Here is a 25,392-nt window from a genome sequence, read left to right as displayed (position 1 = left end):
ATCATTCACAATCACTGAACTTGTCTTTTCCCTGTTTTCTGTGTGTTTTGCAGAAAGAATATATTGGAGTTAGAAATGTTGAGTGCAGTCAATATTATGTACCACTTTCTTTTGGTATAAAGCTGTTTAATGCTATATCACATTGTATTCAGGGTAAATATGATTCTTACAGTTCTGAACCTCCTCACCCAAATACACATTTTCTACTCTCCCTAAAAAAAAACCTCTTATCAAGTAAGGTATACTTTTAAGAGTAAAACTTTTCTGTTTACGTTCTTTTCTTTGTGATATTTGTTTCACAGAAAAGCTTATGCAATTTTTGAAATTTGGGAATGGGAGTAGGTAAGGGGGGAGCACAAAATATAAACTGTATTATGTGTGCACAAGTGCTTAGCTGTAGAAGCATAACCTGTGTTAGCACTTAACTCTGCAAGCTGTGATGTAGAGGGTGGTCTGAAATAATCCTCATTTTTCAGACTTAGCTCAAAAGTTTCCCAGCAATCTAGAGAAACCTGAATTTTTTTCTCTTTGGAGAAAGAGGGAAGCAAAATGAATTGCAGGGAAGAGGTGGTGCTAATGAGGGAGTTTAGGGGAGCTAGGCAGGCCCAAGAGCTGTAGGGATAGGAGTGAGAGCATCTCTCTACATGCCTGTAAGTGTGCCTTGCTAAAGCACTCAGTCTGCTGAGGTTGAAACTTGCAAGTACCCTTCTTCCCTAATGAAGTGATGGGCAAATGACTGGTTCTTTACCAGTAAATACTCAAGAACAAAACCAGTCACTTCTCTAAATTTGTGAATTAATGCTAAGCCATTTATTGAGGATGATTTCTTGAGAAAGACATTTTAATTAATTATAAGTTATCAAAAAATGTGGAAGAATTTTGCATTTTGTATGTTGGCCTGAATAAATAGGTCCATTGAGAGACAGACAGAGCAAGTCGCTTGGAATGCACCAGTCAACAGCAGAAATGTAAACATACTCCAGCTATGCTTTCTGAACTTGTATTTCAGCATGTCACAGAACAAAACTTCTATTAATGCAGGCTGACTGTTGTGCTTGTTGAATTCATTAGTGAGTTCCTCACAAAATGCAAATTTAATTCACAGACCATGGATCCACCACATTGTGACTGACTCTGGAAGTCCAGGAGGGCAGGACCTTGCTGCAAGGAGTCTCTGCTCTGTCCTAAAATGAGGTGTATGAAGTTGGTTTGCAGAGCTGAGTAGGCTTAGAGTGAGAGCAAGCAAATAAAATTCTGAGGCCAGCAGATCTTTGTTCCAGCATGTTTGTACAACCTTATCTCTGAGACAGGTAGATCTACCATATATTTTATCTTCCTCTGGTACTAATCCAAATGAAATAGCATCTCCTAAGACTGTTGCTTCATGAATTGTTAAAATTACAGAAAACACCAGACTGTTAGAATTCTAGTCTTTAAAAAGTAGCAGTTTATTGGAAAAAGCAGTGTAAAAATCAAACACAATTCAATTGATTGTACTGAAACTAGCCTTACTCTGGCAGCTGTAGGGAAGCAATTGTCTGTGCTTCCTCATCATATCTCTTGATGCTTTTTGTTTAACATTTTTTGTTGTTGTGATAAAATGAGCATGGGACTTTTTTGTAAGGGGTGTATAGCACTGATACTGAGAAGGAAAGCTTGATTGCACAGAGGAGTGTTTAAGATCTATGCTCCAAGAGGCCCGACTATATGGAAAGCAGATTTGACATGCAGCAATCTGTAGCTTGTGCTGGTGAAATACTTTGCCAAATGGAATGTCCTTCACTATAAAAGGCTTCTTATAGCACTTTGTTTGGCACTTTTTCTTTTGATTGAACTGTGAGGTACCTCAAAAAGCAACCTTTGGATATTGAGCTGTATGGTGATGTTCTCTTGCCCAATTATCTCCATTTTGCATCCTTTACAGGTCCTTCTTTGGCATTGTGGAATTCACTTCTTTCTTTAGTTGCAGGTTTATTATAAGTCAAATGAATTATTACATCCTCTTGCCTGGTCTCAGCAAATATGACAGACATTGTAGTACAGCACAGTCAAATCAAACTTTGAGCAATAGCTTCTTTATGTGATTAAAAATAAAAGGTAAGTATCAGTTTAATGAGGCAGATCAATCTTAATTGCTAAATGTTTATAGACAGTTTTGAGATGGTCAGAGGCACGGTCCTGTGCAAATGCAGTATTTTATTAAAATATTTAATAAGCAGATTCTCTGACCCAATAGAGGGAACAAAGACACCTGTCCACTCTTAATTTTCCCTACCCATAATTATTTCTGCAGAATAAATTACATATGGTACAGCTTTATTCTGTTTTCAGAGGATAATTATACTAGAAACTCCAGCTTCTTTCTGTGGAGGGACCTCTTTCTCAGAAACCACACCTTTTAGCAGTCTGTTTTTCATTTGAGAAGGGCTACATTTCCATTTATGTCAACACGTTTTTATGGGATGGCTACTTTCAAGAGATGGATACAGGTAAAATGGGAAACCCTTACTCACAAATCATAATAATTCAGTCTGGAAGATGTATTGTAAGCTGATGATATAGGAGTGAAAATTTTTTTGTTGCATGTGTAGTCTGTTAGAGATGACTTCTAGTTTCATACCTGCTATTGTAACTGGGAGAGAAGCCAGTAATTCCTGTTGTAGTCGTCTATGCATCTTCAGTGCTATGTCCATGCTGCAAGGGAGCATAGACTCGGTGTCAAATGAGGCAAGGCAGGATGCAAAGTGGACAGTACCAGTTGCTCTGTGTATGAGATTGGAGGCTTTTATGGATATATTTACATAATATGTAAGGAGTTTAATAAACTGGAAGTCAGTGTCCTAAAGTGAGGTTCACAACCCACTTCTAACATACCAGGAGATGAAGTTTTCCATTCTCCAATGTTACAGATCGGTGGACCCGCTATACTTGCAATTTTGTAAGAACATATTGTTTCAGAAATGTTCTAACTTTCTAAACATCTTAGTCATACTTCAATGCTTTAAACCATCCACAAGTTGCAAAATTATATTCTTGTGTGAATAATTTTAGTAAGGGGGTAGCAGCAGGGAAACTGAATTCTGTTTAAAAAAAGAATCCCATTCAAGTCTTACTTCTGCTGGAAAAGTTTGTTTGTTTTTTTATGTAGCTGTGGTGTACTCAGGGCTTTTTTTTTCATCGTTGCATATGCAAAATCCAGACCTGCAGAACTGTTCCATGCGGTGAACAGTCTGCTAAATCCAGACTGTTTTGCCTGAGTAGCAGATTTCCATATACCTCATTATGAGTTTGGGATTTTTTTGATTTATGTAGGCTCTGTTCCTTCAAAGGGATGCATGACTGTAGACCTTTATACCTACCAAAGTGGTTTCTTATCAAGTACTGAGGAAAACAAGAGGCCAGATCCTGTTGGAGAGTAAGAGACTTGTTTTGCAGAGAAGAAATTTTCTTTCTAGCCAGTGTAATTTGTCATGGAAACAGCATGTAAACAGGAGGCCACCCAAAGTAACTTAGATTTTGAAGCATTTTTATGGTGTCCAAGTTGCTTCTGGATGGTTAGTGAATGATGTAATCCACAGTGTGTAATGCAAATTTTGATTTGGTAAGGGACTATAAAGAAAGATTTAGGTCAGTGCTGCTAGAAGGAAGTAGCATGGACTTTACCTAGTTGTTGTCTTATACAGCCTGATTTAAATAAGTGTTAGATCTTTCCACACCAAAGAAGCCATTATCCTGAGTAATAGCAGGTGTGCTTCAGTCGTCTGTCCTTTGATAGAGGCAAATGGTTAAGCTGCCTAAATACATCTCTGAAGTTACCTTATTTCTGTGAATTCCTACCCTTCAGATGTCCAGTATGTGCATGGACAGAATTAATATCCTTGTTTTTGTCATTTCCTACTGGGCATGAACAAAATTGTAGAATCATAGACTATAATCATAAACCAACGTAGATGAGCAAGAGGGAGCTTATCTGGGCAAGCCACTCCTCAGAGCAGGGCCAGCTCATGGCCCCTGTTGTTCAGCTGAGCTTTGAGCACCTCTGAGGATGTAACACCACTGAGCCCCACTTCAGAGAAGCCTCTGACTCCACCATCTCTGTTATTTTCCATTAGATAATTGAAGGCATCAATATGCCTTCAGCTTCCCTCCTCAGTATCCCCCCTCTGCAGTGTTCTCTGAAGATTGAACAAACCCATTTCTTTCAGCATCCTCCTTACATCATGATGTACCTGATAATCTTTCTGGCTCACTGCCCCCTTGATTTAGTAGGTTAACATCAGTGTTCTATTGGGAAGTCCAAAACTGGAGTCAGTGATGTGATTGATATTTGCATCTGGCCATCTATGACTTCTCAGTCCCAATTATTTTGATTATTCTTACCTGGATTAAGTGAAGGTGAGTTTTGGAATAGCTAAGGCCTTCAGGTCCTCTCCTCCTCTACTAACAAGATATCTGAACTACAGTTCTCCGCATCTTACTGATGAGGGCTAAGAAACAGAACTGTTCACAATGAAAAAGATATTTCCTGAGAGAATGTTTTGCATTAGTGATACTCTTGATTTCAGTGGTTAATTTACAGTGGGTCATGGTGTAACCTGTTTTTATAGATGGTATCACTCAATACTTTTTATTATCACCACAGCATAAAATATACTTCCTCTTGGCCGTCTGACTTCAAGAATAGGGAGAGAGGACCGTGCAGAAATAATTTTCAAATTTCAGAGGCTGTACATGTAATGTATTCTTAAATTATTTTTCTAGTGCGCTTGGAGGATCATCTGCCCTTCACATCCCAGCCTTTCCTGGTGGAGGTTGTCTCATTGACTATGTACCCCAAGTATGCCAGCTGCTAACAAACAAGGTAAGCTGCTGCAGACAATCAGTTTTCCTTTCCTTGATGCACAGTACTGCATTTCCACAGACATCATTATTCTTCTGCCAGGTATGCAAAGCAAGGCATACTTAGGCTGAACTACACAGGGAATACCTTCTTGGTAAGAGCTGAGTACCTAAGCATGACATTGAACAGAATGACTCCTTTAGGTAAACAAGTGAGTTTAGGATCAGATCCTGGAGCAGTTTTTTTTCTTACTGCGACATGTTATGATTTAGGATAAAATGTTACTGTATTGTACAATACTGCATTGCAGTATACTGGTTTTAGTAAATACAGATGTGTAGTTTGCATATTATTGTTCTAGTTGCAAGTTCTCATACCCCAGTCATTATTGTAGGTTTTGAGTACTTTCCGTGATTTTTCTTCTCAGATGTTTCCTCCAGATGAACTGAATCAGCAGTTTCTTTGGATGTTTATACAGTAAGAGCTACTTAAGGTTGCTGAAGAGGTTGTGTTCCAGTTAGCTTACTGTTTAAACAAAAAAGAACAATTATAGTATTTTGAAAGTTTCTCCATTATTTAGGTATAATTTTCAAAAGAAGGCTTAGGAGGTCAACATTTAGAAATTGACCTATTACAGACTTCCTATTTGGATATTATATTTACCTTCAATTGTCTAAATGAAAAGAATAATTTTATCTTTTAGAAAAAGTTTCTTCAGAATGTGTTTCCATAATTATGTTGGAATCTATCATTAGAGTTGTTTTTGTTGTGGTTTTGTGTTAAAATTACTTTCTGTTTTTAAAATCTGCAGGCACACTGGGCTGTTTTTATCCTTTCTTAAACTAAGTCACTTAAGCAAACTTATCGCATATTTTCGTCTTCCCAGAATAACATTTCAGATCCTACACAAAGCCTTCAAAATAATCTTAGTGTTTTATAAAATACAATGTTTGAGTTTATAAATAGAATTTAAGTTATACAAGACAGCTCTCAGCAATGGTTGTATCAAGACTTTTTCAGTAATTTTAGGAAAGCATTTGCCAGCCAAGGAATTCTAGTATTGCCACAGCCAAGAAAATATTCTTCCTGTTCTTTTCACTGAGGGAGAAAAGGTTCTTAAAATGCTAGTTTTTGTTCTGGAAAGCAAAGGAAGTTACACAGGGAATCACATATAGAACCATACCATAATACTTCCAAGCCACCAGTTGTAAACCAGATGTCCTTGCAGCCTGGTGACACGTGCATTGGTTTTGTTATGGGTCAAACCCTGCTCACACTGTTCTCTTAAGTGATGCCATCCAAATCAACAAGAAAACATACACGGTGTGAGGAGAATTTTGCCTTAAGTCTCGAAATTTAGCATTGTTGGATTTTGTCTGTGCCAGGATGAAAGTCTTTCAAAACCCAGAGTGCCTCAGAAACTGATGCTCACAGTTGAGTAGGTGGCTCCCTGAGTCAGCATGAAACCAGTGAAAGAACTTAGTGTTCAGAAGATTTTGTTGGAGGTGCAGTCTTCAGAAAACACCCAAGATCAGTTGTGCAAGAAATTTAATTTTTTCTTCTCTTTTATAACCAGAATGTTATTTTGACACTTAGCTTACTGTCAGTTCAGATAACTGATTTGCCTATCACAGATTTCTACTCAAACATCAGTAAGGCGAGGATGAACATTTCTTTCTTTCAGTGTTTGTCTCATGCAGTTAAACAGTGCTTCAGTCTATTGTGAAAGACTTAAGTTTCACTTAGACATGATTGAAGAGATTTCTTTACAAGATATTCTGTATGCAAGATCCAGAATTTTTTTTAAAGGCACTTTAGGATTCTGTAGGGAAATCATGCTAAGTGTAGGATTCAGAAATTCTACCATGTCAAACATAAATCTTCCTTAACAAGAAATGTATGACAAACTGGGCTTTGGTTTTTTAATCTTTTTATAGCTCTGGATTTATTTTCTTTCTTTTTTAAGGTACAATATGTTATTCAGGGATACCATAAGAGAAGAGAGTACATTGCAGCTTTCCTGAGTCACTTTGGAACGTAAGTTTTCTTCCGACGTATGTTTCTCTGTAGTGGGGGAAACTCATTTTCTGCATATGGTCTGTGGTTGTGTGGCTGCTGTCCACTGGATGAGATGAAATCACATCATTTTTCACAGAATGATGTGTTCAGATTGTTTTTCTGTAGCAATACTGGAATGTACTTCAGTATTATTTCGCTTCTGTGCCAGTAGCCAATCTGATTTTTCTAGAAAATAGATGATGATGGGAAAGAGACAGTAGGGATTTTCCTTGTGCAGAAGAAGTATGTTCATTTCTGAATCAATTACTTAAGGGGTTTTACATTAACAGGCAGTGAGTGAGGTGGGAAAATGGGGAAGCAGGTGTGGTTCCAAGCCTTGCAAGAGCCAGAAACCCCTGCTCAGTGTAAAGGCAGGGCTGGGAGACCAGCTGTTCCCACCAACAACCAGTATTTTGTGTCTCAAGAGAAGAGGCTCTTGGGTCATGTTTCCTTCCTGCAGATGAAAGGTGCATGGCCAGGCATGATGGCACATTAACTTCACAAATCAATTTGTCAGGACTACTGTGGCACTGTGAAGGGTTGGCACTTGGGTTTCCTGCCTATACTGAGCTGGAGTCAAACCTTTAGCTAATTGTGATGAGGGGTTTCTGCTTCCAAGGGAGAAGGGAGCCCTTCAAATCTCAGGTCTCTCAAGTGAGGTTAGGAAAGCAGGTGGCTTCTAGCATGCACCCAAATTTAATACCATGATAAATAGATAGCAATAACTTCAGCTGAACATATGAGTAAACAGTCAGTGCAAGTTCAATCTTTATCAAGACATTTTATTTTCTTCTGAGAAAACTCTATTATAGAAGTGGCCACATGTTCCTATGACTATATGACATCCGCCTTGTGGTTCATGACTTCTGATACTGCTTCAGACAGAGAATACCAGCTTCTGATGGTTGAAACTTTTAATCCATCTATCAAACAAGTATTCTATATGGAATTTTTTGTTATGATCTCGTGTTTTGTATTTTTTATATATACTCTTCCAAATTTTCAAATTTAAACTCTTCTCAGCCTGCTTATTTTCAGTTTTACCATCTCACTCACTACAGAAATGATAAATAATCTTAATTTGAGTAAGGTACAGGGAATTTGTGTGTCTACAGTTTTTATCAGTTTAGGACTGCAGATGTGGTAGCAGGTTTTCTTTCGTTCAAAAGTGTATTTTAAACTGAAAATGGGCTTTCTTTGGGTAACAACCTCCAATACCTCAGCATAATTAAGACAATTACTGAGATTAAAAGTTTAATCTAATTTACAATTAGCTAGAAAATTGTATCTGTTAATAAAAAAAAGCAAATCCTGGAAGATTCTGAACAAACAAACAAAAATAACAATCTCCCTATTGCAAAATTCACATATTCATCATCTAGTATTTGAAGGTAAAAACTGTACTCATTTTTTTGCTGTGTTTTTGTTGATAGTGGTGTGGTGGAATATGATGCAGAAGGATTCACAAAGCTTACTCTGTTGCTGATGTGGAAAGATTTTTGCTTCCTTGTTCACAGTGAGTAACACTTTGCCTCAGGCATATATGTCTATCCTCTGAAGATACAAGTTCAAAAGGGAAAATGTACAATTACAGGAAACAATTTAAAAGTTTTAGCTATTTTTATCCAGTGCTTAATCTATTTTTGATGTGACTTAGAAAACACAAAATCTCAATTGTATCTAGAGAAGGGGAGAGGATGCACACCAATAGTGAAATCTTGGCTTTGCAGAATGCCAAAAGGGTCTTGGGAAGGTTTTTTGATAATTTGACTCACTGATAAGATTGATTTCACTGTTGTAACTTAGCTTTTCAAAAGTGTTAATGATGAGGACTCAACCCAGGAATACCTAAAATCATCTGTAACTGTCAGGAATTAATGCATTGATAACAACTGTAAAGTAAAGACACTTTATGTAGAAAAAATATATCACATAAGAAATAACAGCATATTATCATTAGGATCCAAAACTTACTCCTAGACTGATACTGTGTAGGCAAAACTGTCCTAACAACATAGCTAGGTTTGCTGTTGTTTAAAATTTTTAAATGAAGATTGTATTACTATCAAAAATACATTTTTAATTTAAATATATAGGAATCACTCCATGTGGAAATTAGTAAATGTGGCTTTGATACTGGCTTTTACATATTACCTTAAGTTTCAATTTCTCTTTTTCCTTGTGGTAAGGTAAAATTCACAGGTATCAAAGATACTTTGATCTGGTGAAATTCAGTCATGTAATTCTTTAGATTTGATTGTTTATGGTTCTTATTTATGTTTAAAATTATTACACTGCAATATGGGCAGCTGCAAGCGCTGGTGTTTGATAGCATTCTAGCACTGGAGTCTTTCATATTACATAATTTTTTATTGTGGACTTGCTTTTCATGTGGAAGACTCATGCTGTCTTGATGATGTCATAGAAATTTGTCCCAGAGTTTTTAATGCAGGAAGTCAGGATTGCCATTGTGCAGAGAAGTCCTTCACCCTGTGTTGTATTGCAGATCATAAAAAATGGTCTCATTAATCCCTTTCCCTCTATGCCCTAAGATTACCTTACCACACACTAATGATCTTAAGAATCGTTGATGATCTTAGAAAGCTCAAACCTGAAATTAAAGCTCTTCCATCATGTTATTATAATTTATTTTGGGGGGAAAACAGAATTGAAGTAATATCTTTGGGAAAATTATCCTCATTAAATCTTTACTTACATTTCAACTACAATGGAGACCTGGTCACTGAACAATTGTCTTCTATGAGACGACACTTCTTTATGTACAGCCTTCCTGAAGATTTCCCACCTTTCTTATTCCCCAGCATATCTGGGTTAATTTAATCAATGTTAAAATTCCTGTGGATTTGATTTGTGCTGTGAGATAATATACCTTAATACATGTTGAATCACTTAGATTTCAGAGGAATCAAAATTCAAATTTCTGCTAAATAACAGAGCGAGCTTTAACTGTGTAGTATTCATGGTATTCAATTAAACTGGCCTGAAAGCTACAATTATAACTGAATAGTTTATCTCTATGTGTTAACCCTGTGGCCTTAGAAATCATACAGTGGCTTAGCTGTGTAAGCCATTGCATCACTCACTTGTTGAACAATTCAGTGCAAAAGCATTTCTGGTCCGTGCGCTGAAGGATATTGCAATGAAAGGACCGAAACCTGCGCTTCATTTCCTGAGTGAAGTAATGTAGGCTTTCATCTCCTAACCACTGACATAACTATGTATATTAGGCTTGAATATTTAGCAAGCGTCTAATAAAATGTCTGGGAGAGATAGCAATAAGTTGAAAACTGTTCTACTTTATATATTTACTATAGTATGTAGATAAAGTATTCAGAGGAGAGTAAATAGGTCAGTATACAGCAAGCACTGTGGCATTTCAAATGAAAGGCACCACTGTACATTTTATTGGCATCTAAATTTTCATTAAAATTTTGGGGTTGAGATTGCAATTTAGGTGAGATTTATAAACACTAACATGAGTCATATTTCTTTTAGAAGATGGATTCAGAGGTTTCCAAAATAACTTTGGCATTGTTTTGCAACTGTTTGCATTGAGAGTTACAAACTTGTTTGGACACTAGGAAGCAAAAAACATTAGAAGTAAGTTGAAATTATTCAGAATAGTTTTATTGAGTAAAGTGGGTTAAAGAGGAGAGAAACAAAAAAATAGTTCTGAATTGCTGAAGTCAAATAATCTTAGAACAACTTCATATGCTAAAAAAAGAATGACTGGTGCTGTAGTTATAGAATGAAGACCACAGTCTACACATTCTACCAAGGAGCTACCTAGCTGCAAACTTAATCATTAGACTAATGAAGCTGCTGGAGTTATTATATTAGATCAAAGACTAGTCAAAGGAACTGTTTCTTTAGTGGTTTAGTTTTCAGAATTAATCAAGTGCTTTCAAATATAAGACAGAAGAAATAAACATTTGGAGAAGTTCATGCATCCACATGGGAAAGGAAATCGTTAATCAGGCTTACTGCTTTTGATACTGATAATGTTTATGAGTAAGTCCCAGTATGAATCTTTGTAAGTAAACTTCAGTAGACTGCTCACTTTTCAATAGACTTTCTCTTCTTGTTTATAAATCAGCTATGATTAGTTTTTGGAGACAGATATTTCCTTGTATTCTTGTTCTTGTATACAGTTTATGTACTTATACCATATATAAATTATAGTGTCATTTGTGTTGGAAAAGATCTTTAAGATCAAGTCTGACCATTGATGCAATAACCATCAATATTAGATGAAAACACAAGTTACATTATCTGTGCATAATTAAGAATTTAAGTAGCATTATTGTTATAAACACAAAAGTAGAACTCTGAAGCAACCTGTATTTGGGCTTTTCAAAGATTAATTTTTATCTTGCAATATCTTTAGCTTATCAGCACTAAAGAGCAGGACAGAAGCTGGACCAATATGCAGTAGCAAATGAAACACTGCTTGTGTTAGTGGCTGTTTAAGATGTCTTGAAAAGGACAAACATTAAACTAAAAAGGGTTTGTTTCACTGAACAATATTTTAGGGGGTAGAGAATGTTGAAGGCTGAAAGCATTTATATTTCCAGTTTGTTTGGGATCTCAGTCAAAGTGAAGTTGGTTAGGAACATTTGCTGTAAATGACCTTGGCTAACTGTAAGGAATTTCAGTTTCTGTGTGGATAATGCCACTGACCCAGGATTTCCAAAGTGCTGGGCATGTAAAAGATTGAGTTTAAATGGTGATTTTTCTTGCTATGGGAATGCCAACATAAGTAGCTTTTTGTCTACCCTTTAACTTGTCTGTGCAGTTAGGTGGTTGTCTCTGGTAGAGGATAGATCAGAAACAGACAGCATCCCAGCAAGAAGAAAGTTTTGAAACAAGAGAGAAGCAAGCAAGCAAGGGACCTAAAGCATTAGTTTGCTAAAGGGAGACTATACCTTATGAGTGTCAGGCTTTGGGTAGGCACCTGCTTCTGGATTCAGGGGTTTTTGGTGGATGTTACCAAGACCAGCTTCTGATGCATTCTTGTTTGAATATTGCTGTCTGCACACGTTTGTCAGTCTTTTCAAGAAAACTTATGAGAAAAAAACCCTTGTCTGCCTGAACCGTGTCCTAAAAAAATAGGCCAAGTATTAAGTGGAATATTTGCATTAGATTGTTTCTATGAGTTTTTATCTAATGAGGTGTTTTAACTTTCTTATATAGTGCTGTTATTTTATTCTTCTCATTGTTCCTTAAATGAAAATGGGAATTTATGACTCTGAAAACTGAAGAAGGTAAAAAGAGAACATGACTGCGTGAATAACAAGGTGATATCTGGTCCTGTCAGGAAAGCAGGATAGTTCAGCAGAAATGCCAAGCGTAACAAAATAAATGTTTCAGGAGTCTAGAATGAGAAGTTCAATGCTTATCAAAACAATCTGTAAATATTGTATAAGACTGTCATTTCATTCTTAAATGAGAAACTGTAGATTAACAAAGCCCCAGTGATGTAAAAGTGGCTAGAGAAAATCTTGGACCTTATGCTTGGGAAGAAGTGTCTTTCTTTTTGATGGTCTTCTCCTCTGACTCAGTATTGTAGTTGGTTCCATGTATTTCTTTGAATTTTGTCTTGAGAGTTTCTGAAAGCATGTTCTGCCTACAGCAAAATATACCCTGAAATGACCAGGTTTCTTCAAAACTTTGTACATTGTTCCAGTCCCTCAGAGCAAAGCATTCTCTGGGCCATTTCCTGTGTAGTGAGGTGTCTCTTGCTTACTGAAGTCAGTGAAAACTGCAGGTACGCTGCAGAGCTGTGGACAGGCAGTGTGATGGAAAAGTAGCCTGAGTCACAGGCACACGGTTCTGCACTAAACTAGGCATGGGCTTAGGCAGGGGCTAATCACAGGATTCAATTGTAGCATTTGGAAAATTAATGAGTGCTTTGCTGATCATTTTTCTCCATGGTGTATTTTTTTCCTTTTTTTCTAAGTGATACTGCCAAGTAGATTTAGTTTGAAATTTTTATTGAAAGCTGGTAATTTTATTTTTGACATTAAGAGTGCTTTAAACATTTTGTTCCTTTGATTCCACCTTGGCTATTTACTTGTATGTGAGCCAAATGAGACTTTTTTTTATATAGGTATTCATAATGGATGCAAGTGAATCTGAAAAGTGGTTTTCTTTTCCTTTTTTTCTGTTTCTCTGGGTTCATTTTGTTTTCATGTCACTCAGAATAAGCTAGTTGTAGGTTCCTATTTGTAATTACAGAAAAAGGGAGAATGGACAGCAGAAAGCTCATAAAACTTGGTATGGACAGCAACAAACAGGAAGCAACAGTTGCGATACTAATTAGGCTTTATAGGAATCTTATAGATGGCCTGATGTGGGTGGACTGGCAAGGTATTTTAAAATGTCATTTTGCTGTGGATATTACTTTTTTAATTTCTGAGAAACATGTGTGTTTGCCACACTTTTAAAACTGTAGTGTATTGCTGCAGACATTAATTGACGGTCTTCCAGCAACTACAAGCACTTTAACAAATGGACTGAAAGGTTTTGTAATAACTTCTTACAAAATTGCACTTTTCAGAAAAGTGAACTGTTGGTTCTTTTTAATTTATATATATATATATATCTAGAGTATGACTACTATGTGCCCGAAGTATATGACCGATAACTAAAATTCTCACGAAAGGTATCCGCCATGGAAAAAGGATATAATCCTATTTTATCCACTCAGTTTTTGAAAAGAAATAATTAGGTCACAAAAAGTAATTGACTGGGGCAGGACTTGAGTACAGGTTGTGGTGCTTATTCTTCTTAGTCCGTGTCTGGTTTGTGTCTGCATGCTTTGGTAACTCACAGATAGTTTTTCTCTAAGATGAGAACTGCTTTAAAGGTGTGAAATACATCAAGTACAAAATTGCTCATAATAGCAAGTAGGAAGCAAATATCTTGTTTTTAGTCCAGAAAGAGTTGATGAGCAGGGGTTTCGTGGATGAGTCCTGGGTTCAATACCAGGTAATGCTTTCAGAAAAGAAACAGGATGATGCACAGCACCACAGGATTATTAGAGATATGAAATTTCTAGAAATAAGAGCTGCATCAAGATAAGAAACATTTTCTAAATCACTCTTCCCTCTCTTTCCTCCTTCTATGTAATGACAATCACTTTGTCACCAAAATAAATTTTTTCTAAGAATCTATATGTGACAGCAATAGCACACAGAGGCAAGTGCTGAATACCTTTTATGAAATAGAAATATAATTCATTTTGGAATAATAAGGAATACACCTTAGTTTAGAGATGAAACTGGTCACAAAGATGCATAAATTTCAAAATGGGAGGAGGGAGTGCTTAAGCTGCTTTTCTGTCTTCTTTGTCAGCACTCCCCCTGCCTCATTCAGCAGCAGTCCTATCTTTTCCCTACTCAGACTTTGCTGTTCCTGTAGCAGCCCATCTTGCTGTCCTTAACTCACATTGCCAGATTCAATTCTAGGTCAGCTCTGACGTTCCCAGTCCTGTCTCTGCATGCTCAGGGAGTGTCCACATCTCCTGTGATTCCTTTCTATGCTTGAGTTTTATCAGTTCCTTGCTCATCCATGTAGGCCTCCTGCTGGTAGTGTTTGCCTTTCTGCTCTGTTCTTGAGCTTGGAGAATGTAATCATGGACCCATCTTCTCACCAGGACCATTATCCCATAGGAGTCTTCCATGGGAGGAGCAAGATCCCTGAACAGCCTGAAGTCTGCTCCCTGAAGCTTAGGGGTGTGATCCTGATGTTTGTCTTGCATCATCCTCAAATGATGATTCACAAAATGCACCAGAAATGGCTGGTGATCTAAAAAGCATGTCATAAAAGTGTGTTCCAAAAAGCAGCTGTTCAGGTCAAAAAGCAATAGAGGGATAAGCTTTTAGTACTGTGTAAGGTGGCCTGAAGAGTAAAAGTGGTAATTGTGATGTTCAGGAGTGGGAAGATGCAGTGGGCCTGTACTGCAGTTAAAAATACCTGGAGTGGCTTAGTTGGCTGTGTGGGCCAGATGGGATTACACTGGCTCGGGTTTTGAAAGCTGCCAGCCTGCAAGCAGCAAAGGTTAGAAGAACAGGATAGCAGGTGTGGCAGCACAGGGTCCTCTTGACCTGCAGGATAATGTCACACTGACTACAGATGAGAGTGAAGTAAAAGAATTTTCTTTCAAATCCCAGGAAGCATTTAAAACAGAAAAAAACCCAATTTATTTGCAAGCCTTGTAATTTTAATAAAATATTGGTGAGAGAAGACAATGGTTTTGCACATCTGCTTTTCAGGTGAAAACATGGTTTAGAAGTCTTCCTGTCCAGTTGGAAAGTAACATAAAACTTCTCAGCATCTATCAGTGTATTTCTGCTCAGAAAGCAGAGGAGTATTTTTTGCAGTGATCCTGCCTGTGCCAAGGAAGGGCATGTCTTGCTTTTTACACCCATAACAACTGCAACTGTATTTAAGTTTCAAGCTTCAAACAATTCAGATGGAGAAGAGACAGCTTTTAGTCACACCAATCTCATCAGCACTTCCAGAAGTTACTATAGAAACTGTAACAGCAGAAACAATAAAAGGAAATAAAAACGGAAGGAGGAGGGAATGAAGATCTTTGAGAATTTGAAGTAAAAATAAAACGAAGTACAAGTAAGTAGCTGAAACTGGTAATAAGAAGCCTTTTTCTTAATTAAGATAGATATGATTACAGAAATTAGAGAAGGAAAAGACCTGTAAGGCCATTATGCCATTTCTTTTGGATCAATATAGGATTGTGAGGTATTCCACAGGAGGTAGTCCAGTCTTGCTTTCCAGTAAGAGAAATCCAATAAAAGTATGACATAGGTGGGGTGGGCAATGACACTCAAAAAGCAAGAAGATGTTATGAAGCTGTTTTCAGATTATGTTATAGCTCTATAGCATGGTCTTGGACCACATAGCTGGAAACTGCTTGAAGAATATCTTGATTTGATCTGTTACTTAGTTCCTCTGTAAAATTAAACCAATAGTTAGATACTCTGTGTGCAGCACGTGACTGTAACTTCAGTCATACAAAATATTTTTATCACTTTTTTTGAAAATGCTGGTTTATATGAAGGATGGAGTACTTAAAAAAAGTTGCAGGTTATAATAAAGGCATATAATATGCCTGTGTTGAAAGAAAATCAAAACAATTGTAATCGTAAATCTAGTTGCCACTGGTGCCTAGATTGTATTATAGTTCCCACTATCAGTGGAAGGAGAACCCCAAGGTGAATACAGAAATGTCGTGCAGTCCTCCTCCATAAATAAAAATGAGTTACATTTTATTTAAAGAGACCCAAACAGACAAAACCAACTAACAAACCAAAACAAAGAAAGCTAATTAAACAGATCTACTCTGCAATGTGTCAGAATAGTTTAATCCATCACAATTCATTGTTTCCATTTTGCCTACAGTGGTTTGTCTTTTATTGTTTAGTATTTTATATTCTGTTAATAAAAAAGTTGTTCCTCTTTTTTTGGAGTATTTACTTGTATTTCTGTAGTATTTATTTGAAAGTATTTCGTACATAAGTCATCTTACTCATTAACTATACAAGTGTTGACTTTGCCAATGGAGTGGATATTTCCCGTAGCAAGGGCAGACCTAATTATTTCAAAACCAGCTGTGATTACCAGCACACCCAGAATGCCATAAGTGTCTCAGCTAAAATTCCGTAAACAGCTTTCCCTTTCAGATTTGAAATTTTGAAATGTTGATTTCAAAATAGCATCTTCCTGCAAAAAAAACTCATTTTCTCCAGAAGAGATGTCAGCCCTAATAATATTTAACAAATTCAAATTCCTGTGACTGCGCTCTGTTAACCTAAAGTCCCACACTAATGCCATTGATATGTTATTTGTCATCCTTGCTTTCTCATTCCTGCAAGAATAAATCATCACACACCAAAGCAGGATAGCTGTGGCATTCAGTAATTTTTGTGTATTTTAAGCCAAGTTTCCCCGTTCATTTTTTGCCAGTAGAATGTAGGCCAAAGACCTTCAGCACACGCGAGTCCAGGAAAGATTCACTAGGGAAAGCAGCCTGAAATCTGCCCTGAGGAGCTTTGTGCTAGACACTACAGCCCCCAGAATGCTTGTGGCTAAATCTATTTAGACCTTCTCCATAGGAACTATGATCAATATGAATCCTGAAAGGCCTTCTGCACTGCAATTTTTATCTAAAAACTGAAGAAAGCTCTTTTTCCTTGAAGTTAGGTAAAGATTTTTCACCCATTGTATGGGCTGTCTGAATCACCTGTCTCATAGGGGAGGTCATGTCAAAAAATATAGTACAAATTTTCTTTTAAAACAGGGCTTGAGAGATGTGTAAGTGATATGGTATATGTATTGCCATGGAGTTGCACTGAAAATTCACATGTGTCTCTCATCCGCATCATCACAGGAAAACTGCAGAACTCTGAGTTCAAGGAGCTTTTCAGTTTGAGGCCATGCATTCAAATCCACTGTTTTTCCCGGCAGTGTGAGCTCAATTGCAAGTAAGGCAGAGAGAATGTGAAATTCAGTGAACCAAAAAAAGAACAGGCAGAAAGATGATGAATATGTACTAATAAGAGACAGAAATGCAGTTCTGGAGCTTGGAATATGTGTTTCCTGTTTCCATTACTTACTTCATCAGAAGTACTTGAGTGTAGAGGCAGTCTCTTGCCAAAGCTGGATGATAAGTAAGGAGTGAGTCAGGGAAGTTTGGGAAGAGAACAGCTAGTGTCAGGCTAAGAATCTTCAGTGTTCTCTGGAGATTTGAGTTTGGCATATCCTTCTTGGTTTTCTGGTGAAATAATTGTAACAAAACCTCTCACATGTCCAGTAATTGTGGATTCTGAAGTATGTACTATGGCAGTCAGCATTGGAAGGACTTGTGTTTGGCTGTATAAAGTATTTTCTACTAGTAAGTCTCAGAAGAATTGCATCCCACAGGCTGGTACTTAGCATCAGCAGGCAGGTTGACTGTTCTTTCCTTGTTCCTTCATTCCTGATCTGGAATCCCTAAAGAACCTCTCAATTCATGAATGTGCTGTGAAACTGTTTTTTAAATATTTAACATCATTCTTATGATGATTAGAACCATCACATTGAAAAGCTCATGCAGAAATGAACACATATAATTGGAGCAAGATTTCAGTGTTGTGCAGTAAATAAATGCAGAGGGGGGAAGCCAGAACAGTGTCTCCTTTGGCCGGCTCGGTGCAGCCTAGAACTGTTTAGAACTGGAAACCACAATGTGTTATCTTCTGTTTGAAGGCAGCTCCATAAAGCAAGTACGGATTGAACTAAGGTTGTGCAGGCCATAAAATCTTGTCAAAGTAGAAATCTCAACAATAAAATATCCAGATCACTCAGTGTTCGTGAGTGCAAAACAAATTTCAGATGCAATAAACTGCTGCAGAATCAAGCATCCCAAAGGTTAGTAAGATAACCAGTATGGCAGCATCCAAGGATTTAAGTGATGTATCCAGTGAGTAAATGTTGGCTTTTGTGAAAACAATTATCTGGATTTATCCAGTGCCACATGAAGGATAGATAAACCTTTTCCCTAGAACGGGGGAACAGTATATGGAAATTTTTTTAAATGTTACTGAGTGCTTTGAAATATATTAATGGTCACCAAGCGTTTCAAGCATTGTTTTGTTTTCCCATCTCTTTTCTTCAGTGCTTAAAGGTGGAAAAGAGGGCACTTTGGTAAAGCTGCCCTTTTCTTCTGAGGATTTTTCCTTCAGAAAACCTGTAGCAGCACTGGTACATGCTTTTTCTGAGACATTCCTTCCATATTTCATATCCTGTTGAACAAGTCATAAAATTAGATGCTGAAGATACTATTTTAAAGTTACAGGATAGTCAGAATCAACTCTGTAGTTGTTGACATAAGCTTAACAAACTAGGTAACCTGTTCCAGGCTTCAGATTGCTGTTTTTAAAGAAAACAATTCAACCATACAGATGCATTGCCCAGTTTGTTAGTTATTAATAAACCAAGATTTTGGCTTTAAGGTGGCTATGTTTTTAATATATCGACGCATTAAATACTAAGTCAAAAGAAGCAAATTTGTGTGTTACTTCTAGATAGTTTCTTATGTTTGAAAAAGAGAGCAACTTCAACTATTTATAAACTGTAATTAAGTTTCTTTACAACGTGACTCATTCTCAACAAGCAAGTCCTTTTTCTTTTGCTTTCTTATGAACTGTGTGGGAAAATTAGGGTTCAATCAGTGAAGAATTTACTCAATGCTTAATTACCCATAAACAGCCCTCCAAGTTCTGCTCATGTAGTGCTTGCATAAAGAGATTATTTTCCCCACTCTATGGCTGTCTAAAATTTGACTTTTAAAGAATGATCTGTAAATTGTAATGTAGGAGAAAGCAATGTTTTACTGGATTCCTTCTCCAGTCTGCTTCTTTAAGTTCCTCTTACATTAACAGTATGATGCTTAGGAGAGCCAAAGTAAGAAATCATCAGATTTAAATTACTTTGAGCATGGAACTAAATTAGAAAGCTTTACTTTCCTGAGTGAGCTAATTGTTTAAATTTTCCAAAGGAAATGTTTCTATTTCTGCGAGAGAAGGGATAAATGGGACTTCCTCTGACATAATTTTCATTTTAGATCTTGAGTTTGACAGCAGCATTTTTACCTTCATAACCAAATATTACTGCTTAACTGCATGACTTGTATAAGCTTGCTAGTTGAAATGACTCACTTACGCAGATGAAGTTATTTTTAGGGAGATAATTTGCACTGTTTAGAAGGGAGGAAAAAAGGGAGAGAGAGTCCTACTAAGAGCTAGATCTCTCATTATAGTTTACAGAGCTCGTGAACCCAGCATCCAAGCAAAAGATGACTAAGCAAGGGGTCTATTGGTACTTTCAGGAATTTACAGACATGAGTCATCTGCTTATTTTCTGCAGACATATCACCAGGGTACTTTGTGAGTCAGCTGTTATTTGGGAATAGTACTTGTATTCAACATGAATACGTTTTTGTAGTTCTTAGGTAACTAGCATGCCAAACCAGCACAGGCTTTTACAGTTTGCCTAGTTCAGGTGTTAATTTACAAAACTGATGTGTTGTTTATAAACTGATGTGTTGTTCTTAACTGTGATGCATTTTTCATGGCAAAGTGTGAATGGTTGTCTTGCATGTAATTACAGTAACATCTTTGTCATTAGATATTGCATGAAGGCAGACCTCATTTTGTATTAAGTACAGATTGAGAGTCAGACTGCCTACACACAACCAGGTAAAAAGAAATATTTTCTTTAGCAAGCCATATGTGATTATGAGCAGAATTTGACCTTTCATGTCCAACACACTTTGCCAGCATTAATTGCCAGTGGTATTTGCTTATTTTTTTCATTCCGTGCACTAACAGTGTCAATGCACAGGCCTCCACTGGGACGGAAGCAAGTTCTTGCCTTCCTTTCCTATTGCTGAAATAATAGCTGGCTACCTTGAGATATGTATAACACTTTAAACTCAAGGCTATTTCCTGTTTACTGGCCTTTTAGGTGTGGTTGTGTTCCAGAATTAGGGACAGGTTTTTTTACTTGGTCTGGACTCATCCACACCTTGTATTAAGGAAACACTTGGGTTAGAAAACTGGAAGTTTGGCAATTTCACATGAAGGGTATTATTATAAATCAAAAGCAGTTTAAATTTTTCAAAACTCTACTTGCAGTTCAGGGTAATGCTGCTGCTGTCCAGATGTGGGATGCACAGTTTTGAATCTAGTTTGATTATCTGATTTATGTGATCAGTTTATAATGTAATTCCTGAAATTCCTATACAGATTTTGGTTAATAGAATATATTTTGGTGGTACCTTGTCATAACAAATGCAGGTGTCCCTGTAGTGAGAGCACTGCCTTGATTATCCATTTTAAACAGCATTTCTAGCACTAGGTACTTTGCCCTGAGAGCCCACCTTTAGTTGTAGTTACAGGGGAAAAAAACTATTGCTGATTGTGTGTGTTATGTAGATGGCAATTTTAAAGGGGAAGTTAATGGAAGGTAGAAATTCTCAGCTAGAAAGTCGAGTATAAGGACTAAATTATTATTTGAATGCTTTGCTAAAGTTTGTTATTCCTCTCACACAAATAAAATAAGTGATAAAATATAAAAGTATACAAACTTGGTTTCTCTTAAGGAGTTGGTACTTAAGAATGAAAAAGATACACTAGAGAAACAGTTTAAGCACTCAGAGCTGAAGTATTATATTTATAAGATTAAAATAGAGAATCAATCTTCTTGATTCTTTATGCTTTTCCATGGTGGAGTCCTTCAGAGACCAAGGTGCACACATCATTTGTGAGGGGAGGAGACAGCGTGCTTGCTGATAAATGGCCAGGTCACACCAGTGGTTTTCAGGGTTGTTATTTAGTAATCACGTTATAAAGAGGAATTCGACAGAGCAATCTTTGCATCTAACCTTTGTTAAAGCAATGATCTGCCCTCAAATTAGCAGAACTCTGCCCATGTCATTACTGCTTAAATATCTGCTGGGAGCTGCTGTGTGGGCTGAGTCACCCGGGCTCCGGGAGTTGTCACGTGTGGCTCAGACACTGGGTCATGAACTGAGCCAGCACTGTCCTCCACAGGAGCATTTGTTGTATTTTGGGACTGTGGCTGCTATAGTACATTTGATTTAGTGTTCTTCATGGCTGTAAATGCTTCTACTCCTAGAGCTCGGAGGGTCCTTTAGAGCAAAGAGATAGGGCGTAGCTGATGCACATCTGAGTATTTAGGTGTGATTAGATAAACTGAAAAATGAAGGAACTAGCAGGATGATAGCATGGAATTTGGAAAATAAAACGTGTGTTACACTGATTCCTCAGTGTTTTAGCAGAGATTTCACAGGAGGTGCTGGAATCTCTGGAAATATTTAAAATACAATTCCATTGCAGTGTTCTTTCACTGTACAGAATTTTTAAAATGTCATTTGGAAAATATCAAAAAGTATGGGTTTAGGTGCTTTATAAAGGAAGCCTACCCCTTTAAAAGAAATTATCATTCTTCTGTTAATTTGGGTGTTAGATTAGACATTTAATATTACTAATTCAAGTCTGTTGTCATAACTCAGTTTAGCTACAGATTTCTGAAGCCTCCTGAAATAAGAAGTAGACCAAGAAAATACAAACTATAATTCTAACAATGAAAAAGTTAAGTTAAAAACTAGTTCTGACCATGAAAACATACACAGTTTCTAACTGTTGTAGACTATTTTATTTTTCACCAGACGTAGCTGATCATGAGACAGTGATAAGCAAAGGGAACTAAGAGGTTCTGATTTTTATTTTTAGTGGGATATTTTGGGTCATAATGACTTTGTGGTGTGTTTTTAGTTTTGTGGGTGTTTTCTTGTCTAGCAAATGACAGCAAGCTGAAATCTTTTCCAGCTCATATGACTGAATCTTTCTATATTCTATATCAACTCATTTGGATGCTTTAGGACGGACAGCTGTAAAATGAGGATGATAATGCTTTTGATGTCCATGAGGACACTAAAATATATTGGTTAAAGCAGATAAAGATGAATTTGGTTTTTTAATGAAAAGCAAAACAGAATGTATTTTGTGAATTTTTGAAAGGGAAGATTTCTCTATAAAAGTAACTTTTTTTAGAATAACTAAATAACCCTGGTGAAAATTTTATGATTAACATAGCAATACACTAGCTAAACTTTTTTAAAATCATGTACTTTACAAAAGTGCCTTGGTAAAGCAAAGTGTCCCATACTGCAATAGGTTGGAATCATTACTTATAAGAAATGCAGAAGGATGTTCTAGAACTAACCATCAGTTTCTCCTTTTCTGACGCCTTTAAACTAATAGAATGGTCTGATATATTCCCACTAAGCAAAAAGGAAAAAATACATTAGCATATTTTTATAACTCTTTTTTTCCTTTTGAATTGCAGTTGACCTACCCCTCTACTTTCCTCGAGACCAACCAACCCTAACATTTCAGTCTGTCTACCACTTCACTAACAGTGGCCAGCTGTACTCCCAAGCCCAGAAGAATTACCCATACAGCCCCAGATGGGATGGCAATGAAATGGCCAAGAGAGCAAAGTAAGTCAGATTGCTGTTTCCTACTAAGCATTCCATTTGTTTCATGGTCTTTGGTGGGTAGAAATTTCATGGATGTAACTGTGCATTTTCAGGGTTACAAAAGCTGAACCTGTTCTTGTTCTCATACAGTCCTGGTGTTCCCGTAGATGAGTGTAGACAGATACTAATCATGCTTCTTGCATTAGTGCCAGAGGACTGAACAAAAGAAGGCTCTTTCTGCCAGGCTTTGTATGGCATGGAATGGTGACAGTCTCTGCTCCAGAGAGCTTCCAGCCTAAGTAGATGAGATAGCCCCCAGCAGGAGTAACCTGCATGGTAGCAGTCAGTCAAGGTAACTCCCTGGGATTGTGTGGGTGTTGGGGGACCCTGAAGGGAAGCATGTGAGATGGAGAGAGCAAGGAAGAAAAACCTGAAAGATCTGGAATTAGGCTGTAATGAAAAGGCATGGAAGAACAAGAGGAGGTAGTGCAAACCACCATTCCAGCATAGGAGGCAGCCCTATCAGATCTTGAGAAAGTTATCTGAAAAACTGAATATCTCTTGCTTTATTGCTTTTTTGTTGGATGGAAACAGAGAATTGCTGTCTTCTTCCTCTGCATTTTTTTCTGCTAGCTCTCATTTTGGGCTGAGGAGAGATCACTTCAATCTGTGTACCCCTTTAGTTAACGATGACAGGGCAGTCTCACAGAGAGGTTCTGTTACAAGGGCAAGCTGCCATAGGCAGTGGTGCCCCCAAAGCTAGATGTTGTCCCTGTCTTCTCATGAAGCAGAACAGATTTTACCTGAATGGGGAGGTTAAGGCAGCAGGCTTGCTGCAGTGTTTTAATTTTGCAAAGTGTAAAAATGTTAGAACAGCAAGAGATTTAAGCAGGCTGATTATCAGTTGTTCAGCATGTAAAAGCATCAAACTGCATAAATCACAAGGCGTATTGGGATGAACATTTTGAATGACAGTCAGAAGATTAAATTAAATCAGCAAATATGCAGAAAGAAGAGTTGAAACAAAAATAGTTCAAGCTGAGTAAATCAAATGAGTGGCATGGTCAGAGACTGTAATTTGGAAATAATGGAAGCAAACAGCAATTGACTGATGCATTTGTAGATTTTATACTAATTTAAATTCTATGGAAAACATCAAGTAAGATTTGATTTGGAATTTTAATATGCATTGTAATAAAAATTTTTTGGTGGTATTTGGTTTTGCCACCATACTGTTTATAGGAGCACCATTTCTTAATCAACTATGATTTTTTGTGTGTATGGACTTTCTTCTTTTCTTTAGCAGGATGAGTATTTTGTTTACTTAAAAAAAAAAAGCAAGAAGAACAATAACTGGAAGCATTACTGTGGCTTGGCTTTTTTTTATGACCATACTACAAAATGCATTTCTTTTGTAGCTGAAAGCTTACAAGTACCTATGTGCTGTCTGCTAAGTACATTCGCTTATGAGTGGGTGTATACAATACACTGCCCTGCACTTGAAATTTAGAGGTATGACAACAGTTCTCTTTAAAAGCACTAAATGTGTACACTTACTATCACATGTACGTTTGGTGAGGTTATTCACTCTTACGTTGGAGGCTCTGCACTGAAGCTTTACCCTAGCTGCGTAATGGGAGAGGGATGATGAGAAGCGGGGGAAGGCAGTGTGCTGAGATGTCTGAAATAGCAATCACTGAGCTGCTCAGAGACACAAACTGCTCCACTTAAAAGCGCTTCGCTTGCAGGAACAGCTAGTGATTCCTCAGTAGGTACCATAAATAAATCTGCATCAAGGAAAATATGATGTTATGATACATGTGAGCATATTTTAAGAAAGATTTTGAACACAATTGAGCATCTTATGTAAACAGTGTTTAAAATATTTGCTAGGGCTTCTTAGAATAGGTTAGTGTGTTTTAACATAACCAAATAACTTCTTATTCTACTTATTTTTTACCACAGACTTGTTATGGACCAAGTATATGGGAATATATGTTGATATGTGGGAAAGCATTCTAATGAGACGTATTAGTTCAAACAACACATAAAAACTTCCCAAATAAAAACAGGAAAAAAAAGAACACATTATTTACCCTCTAGAAACAATGTCATTCTACTCTGCTGAAGTAAATTTAGCCCTAGTTAAATCACAGACAACTTGTTTGTGTTTCTAAATACTGTCAATTAGGGTTTGCTTATATATAGTCTTTTTCCCTCTTAGCAAAATTGTCTCCCAAGTGCTCAGCATTCTTTGAGACAAAACATCTCTGTTTATCTTCCTGACCATTGCTCTAGGGCTGCAGGATCTCCCACTTGATATTCCAGTATTTGACCAAGTTCTCCACCCTTCTTCTCAGACTTCAGGAATCAATGTACTCTGTCTTCCTCACTGGGGCTAAAGACA

The 25,392-nt window shown here is 37.1% G+C and overlaps 1 protein-coding gene across 3 annotated transcripts in view; it reads left to right on the top strand.

Moving 5' to 3' along the window:
• The window catches only part of BABAM2 (BRISC and BRCA1 A complex member 2), a 161,730-nt gene that overhangs the window by 119,150 nt on the left and 17,188 nt on the right, over positions 1-25,392 (top strand). For all 3 annotated transcript variants that reach the window (XM_030945386.1, XM_030945385.1, XM_030945383.1), the window contains exons 8-11: positions 4,762-4,861; positions 6,807-6,877; positions 8,332-8,414; positions 22,853-23,006. In XM_030945386.1, coding sequence (XP_030801246.1) covers positions 4,762-4,861; positions 6,807-6,877; positions 8,332-8,414; positions 22,853-23,006 — 408 coding nt within the window. The remainder of the gene's footprint in view (positions 1-4,761; positions 4,862-6,806; positions 6,878-8,331; positions 8,415-22,852; positions 23,007-25,392) is intronic.

The sequence above is a fragment of the Camarhynchus parvulus genome, chromosome 3 (assembly GCF_901933205.1).
Source record: "Camarhynchus parvulus chromosome 3, STF_HiC, whole genome shotgun sequence".
NCBI classification, from domain to species: domain Eukaryota; kingdom Metazoa; phylum Chordata; class Aves; order Passeriformes; family Thraupidae; genus Camarhynchus; species Camarhynchus parvulus.
Note: the sequence above shows the minus strand (reverse complement) of the source record. Positions and strands in the feature narration are given on the sequence as shown.